General features: G+C 40.6%; 1 protein-coding gene and 1 long non-coding RNA gene across 3 annotated transcripts in view; one reads left to right on the top strand and one right to left on the bottom strand.

Annotated features, from left to right (window-relative positions):
- The window catches only part of march8 (membrane-associated ring finger (C3HC4) 8), a 243,893-nt gene extending 221,970 nt beyond the window's left edge, over positions 1-21,923 (top strand). Inside the window, exons 5-8 of one of the 2 annotated variants that reach the window (XM_034184269.1) lie at positions 5,748-5,928; positions 16,456-16,591; positions 19,396-19,410; positions 20,569-21,923. In XM_034184269.1, coding sequence (XP_034040160.1) covers positions 5,748-5,928; positions 16,456-16,591; positions 19,396-19,410; positions 20,569-20,873 — 637 coding nt within the window. In that variant the 3' untranslated portion in view covers positions 20,874-21,923. The remainder of the gene's footprint in view (positions 1-5,747; positions 5,929-16,455; positions 16,592-19,395; positions 19,411-20,568) is intronic. The other variant, XM_034184270.1, reaches the window with a different exon arrangement.
- Positions 588-17,273, bottom strand: LOC117522856. The gene is made up of 3 exons (XR_004564351.1): positions 17,262-17,273; positions 16,257-16,258; positions 588-1,241 (listed from the first exon to the last, which is right to left on the bottom strand). It is a non-coding gene; the product is annotated as an uncharacterized LOC117522856 (long non-coding RNA).

Below are 21,923 nucleotides of genomic sequence, written 5' to 3'. Positions count from 1 at the left end.
ACCATTTCCGTTCCAACCCTCTAGCCCCTCTACATAATACACCTAATTGATGTTTGCCACCTGCTGGGTGACACACCCGCCTTCAGCTCCTAAGTTAGCAACCACGGGAACCACTGTGTGGCCAAATATGTAACAAAACATACAACATAACCTTGGTGGTGAGGGGCAGGACAGAGACAGAATTAAAGAATAGATAGAATGTGCGGCTAGTGATGACACCTAATCTTTTCGTCAGCACTTTGAATTACTGATGGAAATTTCAAATCACTGTTCTGCAGCATTTTGGAACATTGTTCCATAGTCTGTATCAAATGCAAGACATCATGTGGTGTGCTGACACCTGCTGGAAAGTTCATATATATGCATCCATGTCAAAAAATATCAATTTAATTTTTAAAGATGTTAGTCAGCGGGCAGGGGTGCTGACCAAGTGGTTAGTGGGCTTGGTTTTAGTGCGGAAGGTCCCCGCCCCTGCCATATTTCTCCATGGAATGTGGAGTTATGTCAGGAAGGTCATCCAGCATAAAACTTGGACCAAATCAGTATCCAAATTAAGACATCAATCTGTGCACTCTGTGTGCGCCCTTGCACATATGGAGTTTTTTTTTCTTTTGCAACAGTGTTGACTTGTTTAATGAACGGGATGTACAAGTTGCCATGAATGATGCTGTTGAACCTATTGCACATTACTTGTGGGATATTTCCCTTTTGGGACCTTCTGAAGATGTTTGCACGTTTTATATAAAATCCTTATTGCCTGTTGCTGGTGAAATTGCAGTGAAATTATGTGAAAAGCTGAATTCTACAGCAAAATGAGGTTTGTGTCTCGCCTACTTATGTTGTGCACTGATCACTTTATTCATACTGTGGCTGCTTGTGGAGGTGTAAGTATTTTTTTGTGTGTGTGTCTTTGAATGCTACATCAGCATTATCATATGTTTTTGAGTGTGTCAATTTCAGCAGGCACCAACCATTTGATGTGAGCTCCAAGAGAATTCAAGTCCTCGGGCTGGTTTTTGTTGAAAGAACAATACAGTATGTGCAGGTCTTAGAAGATGTGTAAACAAACAAAGGAGCCAAATCATAATCAACAGGGTTAAAAAAAAACCTACTTCTAGATCTGTGCCTTCTCAGTCCCATGATCCCACAGTCGTCGTCGTGTTCTCCACCCCCTCCTCTTTTTTTCAAACCCATTAAAATGGCCTATTTTTGCCCCCACTTTTTAATCATCATCCAGCTCGCTCACTTTCAAACATGTAGGCGTGATCACAGATAGTCTTTGCATCCTTATCCTCACCTGAACCAGGATAAAGACGATCCCATGTGAAGACCCTGCTCTCTCCCTCTTCACTCCTTCTCTCCCTCTGCCTTTGTTTTCATGTTTCACCTTCCTCCGAATGTATTAGAAATGCTTCAGCTCTCTGCAACTCACTCAGGGGACAATTTTTATTCGTCTGTTGTTCAAACCATCAGTATAAAAAGGGATTTACAGTACTCTGTGTATCCTGCACCCTTTTAAGTGTGAACACTGCAGTTAAATTATGTAAAGTTTATTCTATAGTATATTTTTCATCCCTTTCGCATCCAAGCTGCAGCCCATTGTGGGGGTTATTTCCAATTCCTTGAGGACTGTGACGGTGCAACACACTGAACTGACAGTGTTCTTAGTTTCTGTGTCTGTTTTTGTTTTTGGTACAGAGATGCTGTGTTGTTCTGATAACCTTCTGGAACGCCTCAGAACTCAGACAGTTCAGGTTTGAAGCTCACTCGTCTTTAACGTGGCAGACTAATAGTTGCTGTCCTCCAATCTAGCAGAGTGAGTGGGATGTGTGAGCTTCAGGAGGAGATGGGGACCACTTAGTTTCGACACTAAACGTCTGATTGGTTTGAAGCGCTGAGGAAAAACCTGTCCACACCAAATCAAATGTTCCAGTTATTTGTGTTCAGTGTTCTGAACACTAAATAAACACCTACTGGGACCAAACGCAATATTACAAAACCTGTAAGAATGTTGCTCCAGACCATCTTAAAAGCTTTTCCCACTTTTTCAGCAAACTAATACAGTTCAAGGCACTGGATGTCTTAAAAACAGATATTAAAGTTTATAGCTTATATGTTTAGAATGTTTGCCGCAGACACAGAAAAACGCTTTTTCAGGTCTTGAAGATGACACCTATTTCTGTGCCTGCCACTTTAATTTGAAAGAAACTGCTCCTTGCCACGCCCCCTTTGCCATCATAGGGAATCTTAAATCTACAATGTAAGAATTAGAAGTACTTATTAACAGAAGTGGAATATAACATTCATAACCATCTGTTCATTAGTATGTTTTCATGAACTCAGAATGAGCCCTTAATATCTACATGGGAGTGAGCCCCCTCATGGAATCCACCATGTTGAAACAGTAGCTCAAAACGGGCATATTTGCACTGCCTTTCCAATTTTGTGGCACGGCTGTAATTCTGAAGAAAAAAAAAAAGAAGACCACCCTCATTTTTGTCAAATGGAGGATAATACATATCGTGACCATGGGAAGAGGATTCTGATTGGGGGTGCTATAAGCTGAAAAGGGCACGGCTAGAAAAGCTACACACAATATTTAAATGGCACAAAATTTATTATATTACATTTAAACCATTATCAGCATCAGTAAACCCATAGATACTAGAAAAAAGGTTAAGTGTTACAAATAACGTTATCAGATTCCGTTATAGGCTATGGCATTATAGGATACTTATTCAGAATTGGTTACTTTTCTCATAAATGTCATCCCACATTAATTTTTGTCTACATAACCACAGGCAAACCATTTTAAATGTTTTCATATGTTTGTTTTGGTAATTGTTTTTGTAATGTGGCAGTATCCCCAGCACCCCCACTTCCTACGGCTGTTGGCTGATACATATTGTTTGTCACGAGAAGACAAGGGAGCGTAAAGCCATGTTGCCAAAGACCTGAAAACGTGAAGGCAAACAAAATTGTGACAGGCAGCGTTATATTGCAGTCTACAACCTCACCACTAGATCACGCTAAATCTGGCACACTGTAGCTTTAAGACTCTTATGCTCATCGTTAAACACGGATTTGGATGGAGGTTTGTGTCGACACTGTACATATATTTCATCCATATTTGCTTCCATTTTGTGAAAGCTTAGGCTATAGATACAGATGAAACTGAGGAATGCTGGCAGTAATCTTAGGAGCAGTGTAACCAAAGTTAAAGCGAGATGCATCCTCAAAGCAAAAGAACACTAAGAAGGTTTTTAACAATGGTAGAATGTTTTGATGAAATTAAATCTGGTCGTAAAGTATTTAACAGCCACAGAGGCTGCTGCTGCTGTTTTTTGTGGTAGAAATTTTATTGCAACTTCTTCAAGCATTGCTACAACCCCTGGCAAAAATTATGGAATCACTGGCCTCGGAGGCTGTTCATTCAGTTGTTTAATTTTGTAGAAAAAAAACAGATCACAAACATGACACAAAACTAAAGTCATTCCAAATGGCAACTTTCTGGCTTTAAGAAACACTATAAGAAATCAGGAAAAAAAAATTGTGGCAGTCAGTAACGGTTACTTTTTTAGACCAAGCAGAGGAAAAAAATATGGAATCACTCAATTCTGAGGAAAAAAATTATGGAAAACTAACACCTGCATCAAATCAGACCTGCTCGTTAGTCTGCATCTAAAAAGGAGTGATCACACCTTGGAGAGCTGTTGCACCAAGTGGACTGACATGAATCATGGCTCCAACACGAGAGATGTCAATTGAAACAAAGGAGAGGATTATCAAACTCTTAAAAGAGGGTAAATCATCACGCAATGTTGCAAAAGATGTTGGTTGTTCACAGTCAGCTGTGTCTAAACTCTGGACCAAATACAAACAACATGGGAAGGTTGTTAAAGGCAAACATACTGGTAGACCAAGGATGACATCAAAGCGTCAAGACAGAAAACTTAAAGCAATATGTCTCAAAAATCGAAAATGCACAATCAAACAAATGAGGAACGAATGGGAGGAAACTGGAGTCAACGTCTGTGACCGAACTGTAAGAAACCGCCTAAAGGACATGGGATTTACATACAGAAAAGCTAAACGGAAGCCATCATTAACACCTAAACAGAAAAAAACAAGGTTACAATGGGCTAAGGAAAAGCAATCGTGGACTGTGGATGACTGGATGAAAGTCATATTCAGTGATGAATCTCGAATCTGCATTGGGCAAGGTGATGATGCTGGAACTTTTGTTTGGTGCCATTCCAATGAGATTTATAAAGATGACTGCCTGAAGAGAACATGTAAATTTCCACAGTCATTGATGATATGGGGCTGCATGTCAGGTAAAGGCACTGGGGAGATGGCTGTCATTACATCATCAATAAATGCACAAGTTTACGTTGATATTTTTGGACACTTTTCTTATCCCATCAATTGAAAGGATGTTTGGGGATGATGAAATCATTTTTCAAGATGATAATGCATCTTGCCATAGAGCAAAAACTGTGAAAACATTCCTTGCAAAAAGACACATAGGGTCAAAAAATAGTCCGGATCTTAATCCAATTGAAAATCTTTGGTGGAAGTTGAAGAAAATGGTCCATGACAAGGCTCCAACCTGCAAAGCTGATCTGGCAACAGCAATCAGAGAAAGTTGGAGCCAGACTGATGAAGAGTACTGTTTGTCACTCATTAAGTCCATGCCTCAGAGACTGCAGGCTGTTATAAAAGCCAGAGGTGGTGCAACAAAATACTAGTGATGTGTTGGGGCGTTCTTTTGTTTTTCATGATTCCATAATTTTTTCCTCAGAATTGAGTGATTCCATATTTTTTTTTTCCCTCTGCTTGGTCTAAAAAAGTAACCGTTACTGACTGCCACAATTTTTTTCCTGATTTCTTATAGTTTCTTAAAGCCAGAAAGTTGCCATTTGAAATTACTAGTTTTGTGTCATGTCTGTGATCTGCTTTTTTTCTACAAAATTAAACAACTGAATGAACATCCTCCGAGGCCAGTGATTCCATAATTTTTGCCAGGGGTTGTATGTTTGATGTTGTCAAAGCAGTCTGCAGTGCCCTCTAGTGAATATTTTACTTGATGTTTGTGCCAGCGTTGTGTGAAAGTTGCACTGTTTGAAATATACATGTACTTACTTGGGGTGTAAATGAGCCCTTAGGCTTTTCTCCCTTGGGTTGTGTGGGCGCATCACAGAGCACAGGTGGGCTGAGTGAGCATATCTCACACAGCAACCAGACGTTCAGATGTGGACTTCAGTGACATGATGATCAGAAGTCAAAAACAGACTGTTGGTTTTAGAGGGGCAGTTTGACACTGAACATTAACAGAATTGTAAAAGTAGATTTAAAAACATTTGCCTTCTGCAGACAGTTGTATTGTTTCATCTGTGCCTTTTGTCAGCGTAATATACTTTTCAGTTTAATTTTTGCTTTCCTTTTGCAGGAACATATATTATTTGGCATAAATGTTGTTTTGATTTGTGCCATTTACAGGAAGAACCTTGCCTTATATTTTCACTGTTTTCAAGTCTGCGAAATTCATGTCTCTTTTTTAAAAATTGCGGTTGAAAAATCTTAAATGCATCAGCAAAAATAAAACTCATATCTTCCACAGCTACACTTGCTGTAGTTTTAGGAGACATTTATCAGCTTTGCCTGTCACCCTTTCTCTTTTTGATCTTTTTTTCCTGCTTTTTTCCTGCTGTCTGGCCTCTGAGTGTATTCTTTGGCTCTTGCAGGATTTGTCACTGTGAGGGGGATGAAGAGAGCCCTCTGATCACACCGTGTCACTGCACGGGAAGCCTGCGCTTCGTCCATCAGGCCTGTCTGCAGCAATGGATCAAGAGCTCAGACACTCGCTGCTGCGAGCTCTGCAAGTATGAATTCATCATGGAGACCAAGCTAAAACCACTGCGCAAGGTAAAGCACAGTGTGTACGTGTTGGTGCGCATAATTAATCCATGTGCAGCAGAGCGCAGGGAACATTCTGATGGATGCTGCGGGAGTTCAGTCCTCAGAGTATCCTGGCTCCGCACACGTCAGTTCTTTGTTTTCAAGTGTCAGAAGCTGTTTCCAAACTGTCATTCAGATAATGTGTGTGTGACATGTGGCTTTGAAACCTTTTTTAATAAGTGGAGCTTGTGGAAGCGCCGTGAATAGTTTCAGACGTTTTAGAGTCTGTACAATTCCATTATAAGTGCTTATCAACTGTTGTGGCCTGCAGATAGCAGGATACTCTAATTAAAGTTCCTCCACCCTTCATTAGCAGCATAAAAGACCTTAAACAAATGGTTCATCGGCAGTCGCTTTTGTATCTCACTGGAAAACACCAGCATCATTCATCATCTGTCATTTCTCTGACTGTAATGATTTTAGAGCCTGTGTGGTTTATTTGTGGTGACTGAGCTGATGATGCTGACTGTTTCATGGTGTGTTTATATTGCACATCCTGAGATATGATGCTTCACGGCCGTCACAGCTGGCTGTCTGCAGGGTACCTGGCCTCTGTGTCAGGCACATGTGATGCCTTTTTTTTTTTTTTTTCTTGCCATCCCCCTGCCCCGGTTAACATACTTATCATGTGTATGTGCAAAATGCAGCATTGGATTGAGGTCACAGCTACTGAACATTTGATATTAATTACTGTGAAAATTATGTATTTTTCTGTGCAGACTGTATGTAACTTAGCATCCACCAGTTAATTGTATAGTTCACAATGCAGATTCCAGCATTTCAACTCAGTATATTGGCAGATGCAAATGGTGGAAAGGGTCTTCAAAAAGCTTTCCTTTTTTTCCAAAAAAAAAAAAAAAAAGTAAGTAATTGAGACTTTCACTGTGTAACGTTAAGATAAAGGGTGACTTACATACTCTTTTTACTGAGCTTCAGGTATGTGCTTGTTCTATTTGCACATATGTTGGGCCACATCACGATGAGGGAGGGTATCCAAATCCTTTTTTCTCCACCGTATACCTTCCCCAACATTTAGTCAGGTTCCCCCTTTAACTGCTGGACCGGTAGCAGGGTGGCATCAGGTGCTAGTCTCAGATAGGACTCAAACAGGTGACCTTCTGCACAGAAAGCCAGCGCTCAAACCACTGAGCCATCACACCCCCATCAGTGGTTTGAGCGCTGGCTTTCTGTGCAGAAGGGCATCTTGTAAACATAAAATGAGGCTTTAACCATGTGGCAACCTTCAATGCTGAAAATTAAAACAAACATACAAATACCAAATATTTCAGTTCCTTGAATGGCCAGTTTCCAGGCTGGCTTCAGTGAGTCAATCCCCACAGAAGTCCATGTTAAAATCTCCACAGTTAAAACAGAAATAAGCTTACAGCCTGCTACAAAGAAATAAATTAATAAAAAATAAAAATAATGCCACCTGTTATGAAAACAGCCTAGCCTCCAAAAAATATGCATGAATAAAACACCTGCCCAAGGCTCTTGACTTGTTTAGCATCTCCAATGCGTGTGGGGTTCATTTGTGGCCACACCAGTCTTGTCCACACTCCACCTCTTTACTCAATCATGGTTAGCCAGGGGTTAGGTGGACATGGGTACTGCAGCATTTGGAACCATTCAGTTTGATCTTCAGACCCGCTCTTCAGAAAACCTGTGTGTGACGTCATGGAGAGTTTGTCCAGTGTATATATAGTCTATGGCTTTAACTACAGATCATTCAATAATAAGTGGGCATGCTTGCACAGTAAAGCATGGCAATTTTCATCCTCCTGTTTATGTAGGAGGTTTATGTAAGAGCACTTCTACAATGCAACAGTCTCAGATCAGTTTTTGGATGCAGCTGCTCACAGGAACATTGAAGTACAAAACTGACTTTATGTAGCCTGATCACACACAGAGACAAAACGCCATCAAGTTTTCTGTAATTACCAAAAAAAAAAAACTGGCTAAATTAAATATATCTCCACAATCTGCATTATGTCATTTAATAATGTATTAAAACTGATCCTACTTCATTCAAAATCTGAACAAAGAGATGCTCCTCACTTTCATCACTTGTGGAACACAGAGCCCATGGTTTTTGTAACTTTGGGAGTGGAGCTGCAAGAAATTACTTTTTTCTAATGCCTGCTTGTTTGGTCTTTAAAATGCTAAACTGTAGTAGAAGGCAGGCCAATAATGGTCAAATGAAAATTCTGACCCTTTTCTTCCATCTTTTATGTGTGGGAGGAATTTCATGTGAATTTGTTGTGAACACCACAGTGGAAATTGAAGAATGATCAAGAAATAAACTAACCAATTTTGAGGGGGACAAGTCTTCCTTGATCAAAGGACCAATTAGCGCCCGCCCTCAAATGAGACTGTGCTGCCCAATGGTGACCAATAGTTCAGCACATGTTGACAGTTTATTTTCCAGTGATGTAATTCAGAAACCATCAGCAAACTAACCCATTTATGATGCTAGAATTTGACAACTAACCAAAGGATCAATGGATTTGGGTCTTTTGTATCTTTTGGAAAGACGCTGGGGTGCATTGACCCTACACATCAGTGTCACACAATCATAAGAACAGTGTTCAATTATGGTTTTCTTTATTTGTTTTCTGTACTCATTTTGGTATTAAAGTAGTTATCTTACTTAGGATTGTATTCTTAGTTTTCACTCTTATTCTTACTTTCCTTTGTGCTTTTTGTTGCTATGTGCATGTCAAACTGGATTTAACCAGTTCTTTGCCATTTATGACAAAGAGAGTTACGTTACATTATCTATAAAGGGCTATAATATGTAGCCCTAAAAACTATATATATATATATATATATATATATATATATATTCTGAATCCTCATGACATTGGGAACAAACTGGTACCATTTTTTTAAGTTGAACTGAAAATTACCCCAACGTAGCCATTTATGTAAGACCATACAGTGTTGTACCATGTGCAATAAACTCCCAAACTATAATATGTAGCCCTAAAAACTATATCCATCCATCCGTTTTCTTCCACTTTATCCGGAGTTGGGTCGCAGGGGCAGCAGCTCCAGCAAAGCTGCCCAGACCTCCCGATCCACACACACCTCCCCCAGCGCCTCCGGGGGAACCCCGAGGCGTTCCCAAGCCAGCCGAGAGACGTAGTCCCTCCAGCGTGTCCTGGGTCTTCCCCGGGGCCTGCTCCCTATGGGACGTGCCCGGAACACCTCTACAGCGAGGCGTCCAGGGGGCATCCGGAAAAGATGCCCGAGCCACCTCAGCTGGATCCTTTCGACGTGGAGGAGCAGCGGCTCGACTCCGAGTTCCTCCCGAGTGACCGAGCTCCTCACCCTATCTCTTAGCGAGTGCCCACCCACCCTGCGGAGGAAACTCATCTCGGCCGCTTGTACTCGCGATCTCGTTCTTTCAGTCATGAGCCAAATCTCATGACCATAGGTGAGGGTCGGAACGTAGACTGATCGGTAAATCAAGAGCTTTGCCCACTACTCAGCTCTCTCTTCACCACAATGGTCCGATACAGCGGCAGACGCTGCACCGATCCGTCTATCGATCTCACGCTCCATCCGTCCCTCGCTCGTGAACAGGACCCCGAGATACTTAAACTCCTCCATTTGAGGCAAGGACACTCCACCGACCTGAAGAAGGCAAGGCACCTTTTTCCAGTCGAGAACCATGGCCTCGGACTTGGAGGTGCTGATTTTCATCCCGGACACTTCACACTTGGCTGCAAACCGCCCCAGTGCACGCTGAAGGTCCTGATTTGATGAAGCCAACAGAACTGCATCGTCTACAAACAGCAGAGATGAGATTCTGTGGTTCCCAAACCAGACCCCCTCTACACACTGGCTGGGCCTAGAAATTCTGTCCATAAAGATAATGAAGAGAACTGATGACAAAGGGCAGCCCTGGCGGAGGCCAACGTGCACTGAAACAGGTTTGACTTACTACCGGCAATGCGAAACAAGCTCCTGCTACGGTCGTACCCATGGCCCCCTCTGCAGGTGGTGAACCCTCAGGAGGGCGGGCCCATGTCGCTCTTTTGGGCTGAGCCTGGCCGGGCCCTGTGGGCTAAGGCCTGACCACCAGGCGCTCGCACGTGAGCCCCAACTCCAGACCTGGCTGAAGGGTGGGGCCCCGGGTCTGCCATACCGGGCGACGTCTTGGTCCTTGATTTTGTACTGGTCATGGGTGCTTCTGAACTGCCCTTAGTCTGACCCGTCACCTAGGAGCTGTTTGCCTTGGGAGACCCTACGAGGGGCACAGAGCCCCCGACAACATAGCTCCTAGGATCATCCGGGTACACAAACTCCCCCACCATAATAAGGTGGCAGTTCGAGGGGGAGAAACCTAAAAACTATATATATTCTGAATCCTCATGACATGGGGAACAAACTGGTACCATTTTTTAAAAAGTTGAACTGAAAATTACCCCCAAAACAGCCATTTATGTAAGACCATACAGTGTTATACCATGTGCTTTTCATGCTGCCACTTCTGTCTGTCTTTCTGTCTGTCCGGGATAAACTCCCAAACTATAATATGTGGCCCTAAAAACTATATATATTCTGAATCCTCATGACATGGGGAACAAACTGGTACCATTTTTTTAGAAGTTGAACTGAAAATTACCCCCAAAATAGCCGGCTGTGGGTATGACCAGGCAGATTCAAATTTCCAACCCTGTATATGTGTTGGCTATCTCTGTTTATTTAATCCCTTTCTTCAGCTACTTTATGTTCTCAAATGTTAAGCACCTGACTGTCCTGTACAACCCAGTTTGCCTTCCTGTCTGAATACAGTCATTTTATGTTTGTAAAATTGCAATGTAAAAACAGTGAAATACTCCACTACCTCAATTTTGATTAATTGATATTTACATTTACTGTTAACTACCTTGTGTGTGTAGTTTTGTTATAAATTTGATTGCAAAACAAAGTGCATGAAGGACTTCAAATGTGTTTGTCTTTTAACCAAGTATTTCCACTTAGTTTGGGGAGTCCACCTCTTATACGAGGGCTGTCAATAAAGTAACGGTCCTTTTTATTTTTTTCAAAAACTATATGGATTTCATTCATATGTTTTTACGTCAGACATGCTTGAACCCTCGTGCGCATGCGTGAGTTTTTCCACGCCTGTCGGTGACGTCATTCGCCTGTGAGCACTCCTTGTGGGAGGAGTCGTCCAGCCCCTCGTCGGAATTCCTTTGTCTGAGAAGTTGCTGAGAGACTGGCGCGTTGTTTGATCAAAATTTTTTCTAAACCTGTGAGACACATCGAAGTGGACACGGTTCGAAAAATTAAGATGGTTTTCAGTGAAAATTTTAACAGCTGATGAGAGATTTTGAGGTGATTCTGTCGCTTTAAGGACTTTTCACGGTGCGAGACGTCGTGCAGCGCTCTCAGGCGGCGTCATCAGCCTGTTCAAGCTGAAAACCTCCACAATTCAGGCTCTATTGATCCAGGACGTCGTGAGAGAACAGAGAAGTTTCAGAAGAAGTCGGTTTCAGCATTTTATCCGGATATTCTTTTGACAAAGTTTTTTTTTTTGACAAAGTTTTTTAATTCGGCACACAAAATATTCAAATAGAAAAAAATGAACAATTCCACAAACACAGACAAAACTAGTGAGTCCGAAAGGGTGTGGGCTGAAGCAAAGCTTATTAGCGCCCACCCCTGCTAGTACAAGTCCAACAATTCTAATCAGTCATATTTACATAAATATAAATTCACTACTACATGTCGACACACAGACATACACATCAATATACTATTCACTTATAATTATATTTATATAGTACCAGATCATAAGAAAGTCAAATCAAGGCACTTTACGCCAGTAAGGACTAACCTTACCAACCATACCAACCCCCAGAGCAAGCACTAGGCAACTGTGGTGAGGAAAAACTCCCTATAAGGAAGAAACCTCAAGCAGACCAGGCTCTTGGGGGTGACCCTCTGCTTGGGCTGTGCCACATATACCTATATACATACGTATATACTTTACAAACATAAATATATACATACATATACACAGTCACTTATATACATATACACCTACCCATATCTATATATCTACATACGCATATACATACCCACACAGTCAAATATACAATAAGTCCCACTTATAAATTGAACATTCCATATAAATCAAATTATATTTGCTTCTTTATGATACTTAGACATAATGTTCTTTTTGAGTAGTTTCTTAAATCTCACTAAGGTACTACTCATTCTAACCTCTGTTGAACATTTGTTCCATTTCCTCACCCCAACCACAGACACACAAAAACCCTTTACATTTGTTCTTACTGGTGGTTTCATAAAAATTGCACAACCTCTTAAACTATATCTGGATTCCCTCAATCGGAACAGACTCTGGACATGTCTCGGTAAGGCTTGGTTTTTCGCTCGAAATAAAGTTTGAATTGTAATGTAATCGACCAAATCAATGAATTTTAATAAATGTAAAGACACAAATAGAGAATGAGTTGGTTCACGATATTGTTTATTGCAGATGATTCGTATGGCTCGTTTTTGCAAAAGGAATATTGGATTGGTATTTGATTTGTAAGTGTTTCCCCATGACTCAACACAATATGTCATATATGGTACCATCAGAGAATGATATAAAGTAAGTAACCCTTCTTGCGGCAGTAGGTCTTTGGCTTTATACAAAATGGCTATAGTTTTTGACAATTTTGATTTCACATAATTTATATGTGGTTTCCAGCTAAGTTTATTATCAATTATAACACCTAAAAATTTATTCTCTGTTACTAACTCAATTTCCTTATTGTTTATAGTTAAATTTTTACATTTGGGTGCCTGTTTATTTCCAAATATAATACATTTAGTTTTCCCAAGGTTGAGTGACAACTTATTAGCGTCAAACCAAACCTTAAATTTTTCCAGTTCTTTCTCCACTATGTCCAGAAGCTGTTCAAGATTTTCACCGCTACAGAACACAGTTGTATCATCCGCAAAAAGGACACATCTCAGTGAACTCGACACCCAACTTATATCATTTATATAGATTATAAACAACAAAGGACCCAGCACTGAGCCCTGCGGCACCCCACATGTGACATCCCTGAGTTCAGAATTTGTATTATTGAATTGAACATACTGAAATCTGCCTTGTAAATAACTAGCTATCCATTCATATGCCAGACCTCTGATTCCATATTTCTGCAGTTTACTTAATAGTATTCCATGGTTAATTGTGTCAAACGCTTTCTGTAAATAAAAAAAAACACCTATTGTGTATTGTTTATTATCAATTGCAGTTGCAATACTTTCCACAAAGTCCATCAAAGCATGTGATGTAGTTCGAGACCTTCTGAATCCATATTGTTCTTCACAAATGATGTTATGCTTCAGTAAATAATCATTTACTGAAGCATAACAAAAATCTCCACTGTTAAAGGAGATTTTTTTAATGAAAGACGTGCGGACGGATCCGCGCGTCGCAGCCGACGCGGTGCGGCGGCACAGGAAAAACACCTCCGTGTTGATAACCATTTGTAAAATCCAGGCGGCTTTTGATGGCTTTCAGTGGAGTGAGTATATGAGAAATTGTTTAACAGGCAGGACATGTTCCAACTTGTCCTTAAGGCTTTCAACAGAGGTGTTTTTTCCTGTGGCGGAGCGTCGCGGCGGCTGCGTCCCGACGCGCGGACCCGTCCGCACGTCTTTCATTAAAAAAATCTCCTTTAACAGTGGAATATCCGGATAAAATGCTGAAACCGACTTCTTCTGAAACTTCTCTGTTCTCTCACGACGTCGTGGATCAATAGAGCCTGAAATGTGGAGGTTTTCAGCTTGAACAGGCTGACGACGCCGCCTGAGACCGCTGCGCGACGTCTCACACCGTGAAAAGTCCTTAAAGCGACAGAATCACCTCAAAATCTCTCATCAGCCGTTAAAATTTTCACTGAAAACCAGCTTAATTTTTCGAACCGTGTCCACTTCGATGTGTCTCACAGGTTTAGAAAAAATTTTGATCAAACAACGCGCCAGTCTCTCAGCAACTTCTCAGACAAAGGAATTCCGACGAGGGGCTGGACGACTCCTCCCACAAGGAGTGCTCACAGGCGAATGACGTCACCGACAGGCGTGGAAAAACTCACGCATGCGCACGAGGGTTCAAGCATGTCTGACGTAAAAACATATGAATGAAATCCATATAGTTTTTGAAAAAAATAAAAAGGACCGTAACTTGATTGACAGCCCTCATAGTTCTGCTGGACAAACTTTAGCCCATTAACTATTATATTTATAAGACATCAGCATTACAAAAACAAATGTTGGGCAATTATTTTGATTAAAATGATTACCATTTGACTTATGTCTAAAACAGGTTAACCCGGGCAGCGCCGGGTACCCCAGCTAGTAAATCATATATGACAAGCTTCAAGCATTGAGTTACATTTTATTGACATGGGTGTGAAAAAAATCTCAGGAAACCAATTTTTTTTAAGATATGTTTCATTTTTGTGGCATTATTAGCAGAAAATAGTTGGCTTTCGATCTATAACCTTTCTGTAGTCATGAAAATATGTTGTTGTTTTTAAAAAAGTACTGATATATGGTGAAAATCGCATGAAATTGCTGTTTTTTTGAGTTGAAAATTTCGGACAGTGCCACCTATTTTGCCCTGTTATACATTTTCTTTTTATATAGGCACCCAAAAAGTTTGCATGGAACTCAAGCCATATTTTAAATTTCAAAACTCCAGTTTTTAGGTATTCCTTTACAATTTGTCTAAGAAAATCATTGCCAAATGACAAACAAGCAAAGTTGAAAATCACAACAAAATTTAGACATTGGAGCCAAAAGCGGAACTTCTAATACTTGTCTACTCCAAATTATTCATGGTAAAGTTTTGATATTTCACACAAACATTGTGAACATAATATGTTAATACACAAAATAATCCAGTTTTATCTATTGGTAAATACAGCGTGCTTATGTCACAAAGTAGACAGCCAGCCATATCAGAAGTTGAATGCGTGAAAAAAAAAAAAAAATCACCTCAAAAGATTTTCATCCTAGCTCAATGAAAAACATATCTTTCTATTGCCAGATATAATGAGATTGTATTTAGATTTCTGCATCTCCTTTTGCGATTATTATTTTTTACAAAGACCTTCACCGTGGTGCTGTAGAGGTATTTTTGAAAACATGGTGTATGTCATGAGAGTTTAGATCTATTTCTGAAACAGATATATCTATCACCCGGAATGATGTTCCTGCTCACTACAGAAAAAGCACACTGCTCAGGTCAACCAGTAATACTGTCATTGTGCAGTGGTATGGAAATGGAACCTTCAGCAGAATTAGGTCTTCAAATGTTGATCTCCTAGCTGAGAATACAGTTGATGCAAGCAGGGCTTCTCGCAATGAAAATACATTGCACCTCTACCATATGGCACTGTCTGAGCTAAGACAAGACTAAAATATTAAGAATATTGTAGAATTTCAAGAAAATAAGTTTATATATTTTAATGAGTTTAGTTTAAGCAACCTATCGTGAGACCGCTGTCTCATAGGTCTGTAAAACTTAGTTACTGCCACGGTTAGATATAGCTTTGGTTAAGTTCACATAACTTTTTTTTTTTTTTTTTTGGATAAAGATTGTGTGTTAATTCTTTTGATTATAAATTGATAAGTATTTTGTTCAGCTAGAAACTGTATTTTTATTGTGTTATAAGAAAGTTTATTTTTTGGCTTCTATGTCAGTAAAATGTAACTCAGTACTCGAACCATGTCACATGTTCTGTTACTGTGTGGGTCCTGGGCAGGGGGTTGGACCTCCCTTGAATGCCCACGGGGGCCAATAAGGAAAGGATTTTGCGAAATAAGGTCTGCCTTTGTCACGCCTATGAAATGTTTTATAAAAACTGTTGGTGTCCATTGTTCGGGACTCTCTAAGGGCGGATCTCGTCTGTGAGAGAAGTTCTACAGAATCCAGGCCTGATATTTTAACTGACTTTGAATAAATTTAAAAGTGTGGAATAGTTCAAGTTTGTGCTTTCTGAGGGGCAGTATTACAGAAAGAACCGGGGGATAAATAACAAAAAGACGAAGACAATATTTAACAGTTTTCTCTCTAATTGTGTACATGTTCATTGTGCAATTGTACAATATGTATAACCACATCAAAATCTGTCCAAATGGTTCCCAATTTAATAAATTTGTGACAACCAAAGTCACTTTTACACAGTCAGTGATAGAATTTCTGCATCCACTCCATAAACAAGATAACTGACTCATGAGGAACATGTTTTGACTTCTGAAATGAACTTTGGCTTATTTTCATTCTGCTGTCATGCATTGAACTAAAAGTGTGCCATCAAATAATCTTTGCCTATTCTGACTAAACAGCACGGGCTTTGCATGTGAGTGTGATTCTGTTCTTTCTCTGTATGTGAATGCCTTCTGCGTACCCTTTGACCTCATCAGACATCAGTGTTTCTTTCTCTACCTCAGTGGGAGAAGCTACAGATGACGTCAGGTGAGAGAAGGAAGATCATGTGTTCGGTCACCTTCCACGTCATCGCCATCACCTGCGTCGTGTGGTCACTCTACGTTCTCATTGACAGGACAGCAGAGGAAATCAAAATAGGTCAGCATGGGATCAGGGCGCACGCACACACACACACACACACAAGCCTGCATGCTCATATGGTATGTGTTTTATGTTCCTGCTTGTTGCATCATCATGGTTTTCCTGTGATCTTCACGTTATTCTTGCCCAGAATTTAATTATAGTCTGAACAAGTGTTAAGTAAGTGTGTGTGTGTGTGTGTGTGTGTGTGTGTGTGTGTGTGTGTGTGTGTGTGTGTGTGTGTGTGTGTGTGTGTGTGTGTGTGTGTGTGTGTGTGTGTGTGTGTGTGTGTGTGTGTGTGTGTGTGTGTGTGTGTGTGTGTGTGTGTGTGTGTGTGTGTGTGTGTGAGAGACAGACTATTGCGTGCGAGCAGTGTGACGGTTTCTCTCAGATTGGAATATAAGTGGATGCAATTTACTTGGACTCATTCTTGCTGTAGCTCAGTGAGCATCAAAGTAAGAGCCAACAATTATGTGACAGTTTGTTGGAGGAAAAACTAATATTCAGCACTCTGTTTGGTGGGGGTTGGGGGGGGGGGGGGGGGGCACATTTCTCCCTTATGAAGTGACACGATATGCATCTAGATTCATGCGCCAAGATATGATTCAGAAACACTTTCATTATGGAAAGATTTTTTTTTTCAGTGTGATACATTGCACTCTGATAGAATTCTTTGTTAAATTTAGACATTCATTTTCCATGATAAATTAAAATACAGTATTTTTTGGAGTGTAAGATGCACTGGAGTATAATGCACCAACTTAAAAATGCCTCTTGAAGAGTTAATGTCCATATATACCCTTTTTTTCTGTATTATCTCTTTAATTTGGGAGTTGTGGGCATATTGTAGTGGACTGTATTATCGGCATTTGTTCTTTTATTATTAGTTTGCTTTGTTTATTGCTTTGATTCCTGGGAAATCCTATATAAATTGCCATTATAATTATTATTATCTTTAATAAGGCACTTTTTTATCCCCCCCATATGTGGGTCACAGTGGAGTACAAGTTGCAGGGCCTTTTAAACTATATAAAAAAAAAAAACATGCCAAGATGTACTCCGGAAAATACGGTGAGACAAAGATAATTTAAAAAAACAGGGAGCTTCTTCAGGTTTTCACTGAAGGAGGTTTGGCAGAGGCAGTGCCAAAGTGCTGCTGCAGCATCTGCTCACCTTTTGTTCACCACTAGGGGCAGCAAAACATACAGTAGCCAAAGGCTAGAAGATGAAGTCCGCCCTGCTCATCTTGCCGCTCTCGTTGGACCGACATCTCTCTGTGTTTGGGCATTGTGGGATAGCTCACACCCACAGATTGAGCTCGCCGGACTACTTTCTCCATCCTGCTCAGCGTGTCGCTCTCGTTAGAGCGACAACATACAGAATGTGTCTCTTCCCAGATAGATCTCTTTCAGTGCAGCTTCTTGTTCTGACTTTAACAAGAAGTTAACACCCAAGTCTTTCATCTCTAGCTGTAAATCAAAACATTCCAATCGTATCTTTCTGAACTCTTCCGCGTCAACTTCCATCTTGTCAGTGTTTACAGTGTGCTTGAGCAATAAACGGTGAAGTTGCTCATAAACTTTAAGTTTCTGAAATATTTATTATGGCCACTCTTCAGTTATCTTTACAATTTTATTACAGGTAAATTTTAGAATTAATTTAGGTGAGATATACTCATTATCACAATATCTGGGAACTACTTTTTGAGCAGGAATTCATCAAGCACGTTGGCCGCGGGTGCGTACTAACACGGAATACCCAGAAACTGGCTAGAAGTTCGGCCAAAATGAGTGTCCACTTTTAGCTTGTCATAAGCTAAGCTAGTGGTGCTCGTGAGAGTCTGGATGAAGTCAGACTTTGTTAGCATAAATAGCACAGCATAACTTTCTTGTTCTAAACTGGTATGACAGTATTAAGAAATTGTGAATCAAATGAAAAGTACACATGGGTGCATTTATCCATTATATTGCCTACTCAGACATGTTGATTTTGTTTTTCACAAAGTCTCGCAGAGTTAACATTCCTATGTCGTCTTATGAGAGCCTTGTACTGACCTTTGAATTTTTCTGAAAGTTTGAAGACATGGAAGTAACAATGTAACAACTTAACTGATTTATAACACTAATGTCATCAATCAAACTATATTTAGATCTGATCTATTTCTTTAAAATCAGTTCTCGATTCATATTGGTTATTTGTTGAAACCCCCCAAACCAAGGTTTTATCTTTGTGTTCTTGGAGTTTCAGACCTGCAGCTTATGGGTGTAGGGATGTTTGACAATTTTGAATTAGATATTCTGTTTGACCAACTGTTGAAGAAACCGCACTAGTTTAGTTCAGCAGCCATTTGGCAGAAGTATTTGGGAGCAGTTTGGGTTTTGTGCATGTTGATGTCAGGAACTGATGGATGAGTCGTTGCAACATCCACCCGTTGCTTTCTGGCACGTCATGGGTCGTGCAGATGGAGCAGCAGGCTGTGCCTGTTTAGCCCAACCTGATGATTCACACTCGTTGGAGTCTCTGAGGACTGTCAGGTTCAACCGCCGTGTCGATGCCAAACACTTGTCACCAGTCGTGTCTGTGCTGTCCCAAGTTGCACAGATTCACGGTTGTATAGTTTTTTTTGTTGTTGTTTGTTTGTTTGTTTTAGCCACAATTAGCTGTGTTTTACTGTTTAACCTGCACTTTGGAAGTGTTTTTCAATGCATGCTTGATTTAAGTGTAAATCTGTAAACTTTGTACTGTTGCTTTATTATGAAGCAGTTTGTGCTTCTTTTTTTTTTTGGTAATACATGATACTTACACTTTCTTTACTCATGCAGCCGGAAGAATCCCAGGTAAACATTTCACCTTTGCACCTTTAAATTGTTTTCTCCTCTCAGCCTTTCTGTAAGCTGTATCCAGTTGTGTTCCCACCTCTGTTGTTCCTGCCTGTGCTTTGATTTCCTGATGAATATGACTCTTTATAACCCCTTAAGGCTGGTTGTATTCATTTCACCAAACCAAATGAACACATTAGACGAACATTCAGTGATTTCTTTGCTTTTGCTCTGTGACTGTGTTTTGTTTCAAACCAACTACGCTGACAGATTCTCCCACATCATGGTAACCTCTGCTTCTCCTAAGTTTGGATATAAAACTGTCCGACGTAGTTAATATCTTATTGAACAGATTTGGATCGCTGTTTTTCAGTCTTTTCCTGCAGGTGGTAATGCATACTTTCAAATACATTTTTTTCTAACCAAAATTATGACTCTGCTAGTGTTTTTTTTTTTTTTGGAATTTTTAGATATATCTTGCACTAGCTTGAGGAGACCATGCTGATATTTTTTCACATAAACACAAACACTGAACATTTTTGCAGACCAGTTTTTCCAGCCTGCAGTTATGTTATTCCGACCTGCCAGAGAGGCTTTTTTTTTTCTACCCCACATTTGTTACACTATGGTATTAAAATATGTTTGCAGAATCTTGGAATTTGAAGCTGTTTCACAGCTATTGTTATACATTTCCCATAACAGATTGATTCATGCCAAAGTAAAAAAAAAAAAATGACTTATCTCCTGCATGTTTTAAACTGATTTTGAGCAGAGGGTTTGGGACAAAGCTGCAGCATGTATTGTTAAATAAATGTGTTTTGTTTTGTTTTTTGTTGTTGTTGTTGTTTTTATGACATTTACCTGCTTCTTATAAAAATGCATTGCTGCAGTCATTGTTAACCTTTCAATCTCTCATCAATATGACATTAATACTGACATGTTCTCTAAACTCAACCCTAAATCATTTCAAATCAAAGCACATTTGTAGCTCAAGTATTGACTGATCGAATGATTTGCTGCAGCCCACTGAACCTTTTTTCTTCTCTTTTCTGTTTCTGTGCCTGTGATCTCGTTTCCTCTTGTTTATGAGCATAGATGTAGTGGTAATTGTTTTTGTTGTTTTGATGACACGTGCACATGTTCTCTTGTTCTTCTGTTTTGTTTCCCCCCACTCAGGGATCCTGGAATGGCCTTTCTGGACAAAGCTGGTGGTGGTGGCCATTGGCTTTACAGGCGGACTGGTGTTCATGTACGTTCAGTGCAAAGTCTACATTCATCTATGGAGGAGACTGAAGGCTTACAACCGGGTCATATACGTCCAAAACAGGCCTGATACTTGTAAAAAGCTGGCGCTGGAGAAGCCACCTCTGCTGGAGCCAAGTCTGGAGAGCAAGGAGGCCCTAGCCCCCACCCAGTCAGACACTAACTCCTCCCAGTACACAGAGACAGAGGACTACAGTATGGATGTGCTCCACGTGTGACGGCCAGTCCCAAACGGTGCACGTTACAGGCCCCTCCCCATATATTACACAAACAGGCCGAACAGGAGGAGGAGCGAGCCACCATCCCGCTCTGGTACATCTGAAATTGTGTGAACTCCATCCAAAGGCGGGGTCAGACTGAGACAACCTGTCAGGATTGCGTGAGGACACCTGTGCACGTGTCACCATTCCTTTGTTCACCCCTACACCGGCACCCGTCACCTCCTTCAGGTTCTGTTCTTATTATAAATGTCAGCGGAGGTCTGGACCATTCCACTCTACTCTGCTCACACATGCATGTGCACCTCTAGGAGAGCACGATTGAGACTCTCAAACAGCTCTGGAAGGTCTAAATGTCTGATGCGTGGTTTGTTTGCTTGTGGGTTTGTTTGTTTGATTTATTTGTTTGTACCTCCTGTGTGTGGGGGGCTAAAGCTGCCATGGATCCCCTGATCTAGGGCTTTACTGTGGATCTCTGAAACATTCCAGCTACTGCCACCAGTGTCACAGCTTTCTGAGTCTGTGCACATCCACCATCGGACAGATCGGTTGGACCCCTGCCGGTTTGGAGGCCAGCGGGTGTCTGTTCTTACATGCATCAGAGCACTTTGTTTTCTGCCCACAAATTCCCCCTTTCCTCTTCTTATTTCTTTAATATACATTCTTCTGTCATGCAAGAGGAGAGCACAATAACTCCAAATGTTTCTTGATTTGACTTTGCACTTCCTTATACATACATGCACACACACGTGTACTGTGTGCCCTCTGGATGACAAAACAGAAATAAGGGAAGGAAATGTAATTCTTCCCAGATGGAACTTGGAGGGTTTTTTTTTTTTTTTTTTGGTTTGTTTGTTTGTTTTAGTCAAACAGGGAAGTTGGTTCTAAACATGACATGTGATTGCTAAATTCTGTTTTGGCGCAGGCTCGTAGCTCCAACGATGCTTTCAGATGGCGGAAAAGTCCGGCCACATGACCCCTCTACCCCAAAGTGAACTTTCTGAAGGCTCTGAGAATGTAAACTTTTTAAATAAGAATAAAAATATATAT

This window comes from Thalassophryne amazonica, chromosome 13 (genome assembly GCF_902500255.1).
Source record: "Thalassophryne amazonica chromosome 13, fThaAma1.1, whole genome shotgun sequence".
Classification (NCBI taxonomy): domain Eukaryota; kingdom Metazoa; phylum Chordata; class Actinopteri; order Batrachoidiformes; family Batrachoididae; genus Thalassophryne; species Thalassophryne amazonica.
This window is presented reverse-complemented; position numbering and strand designations above follow the sequence as displayed.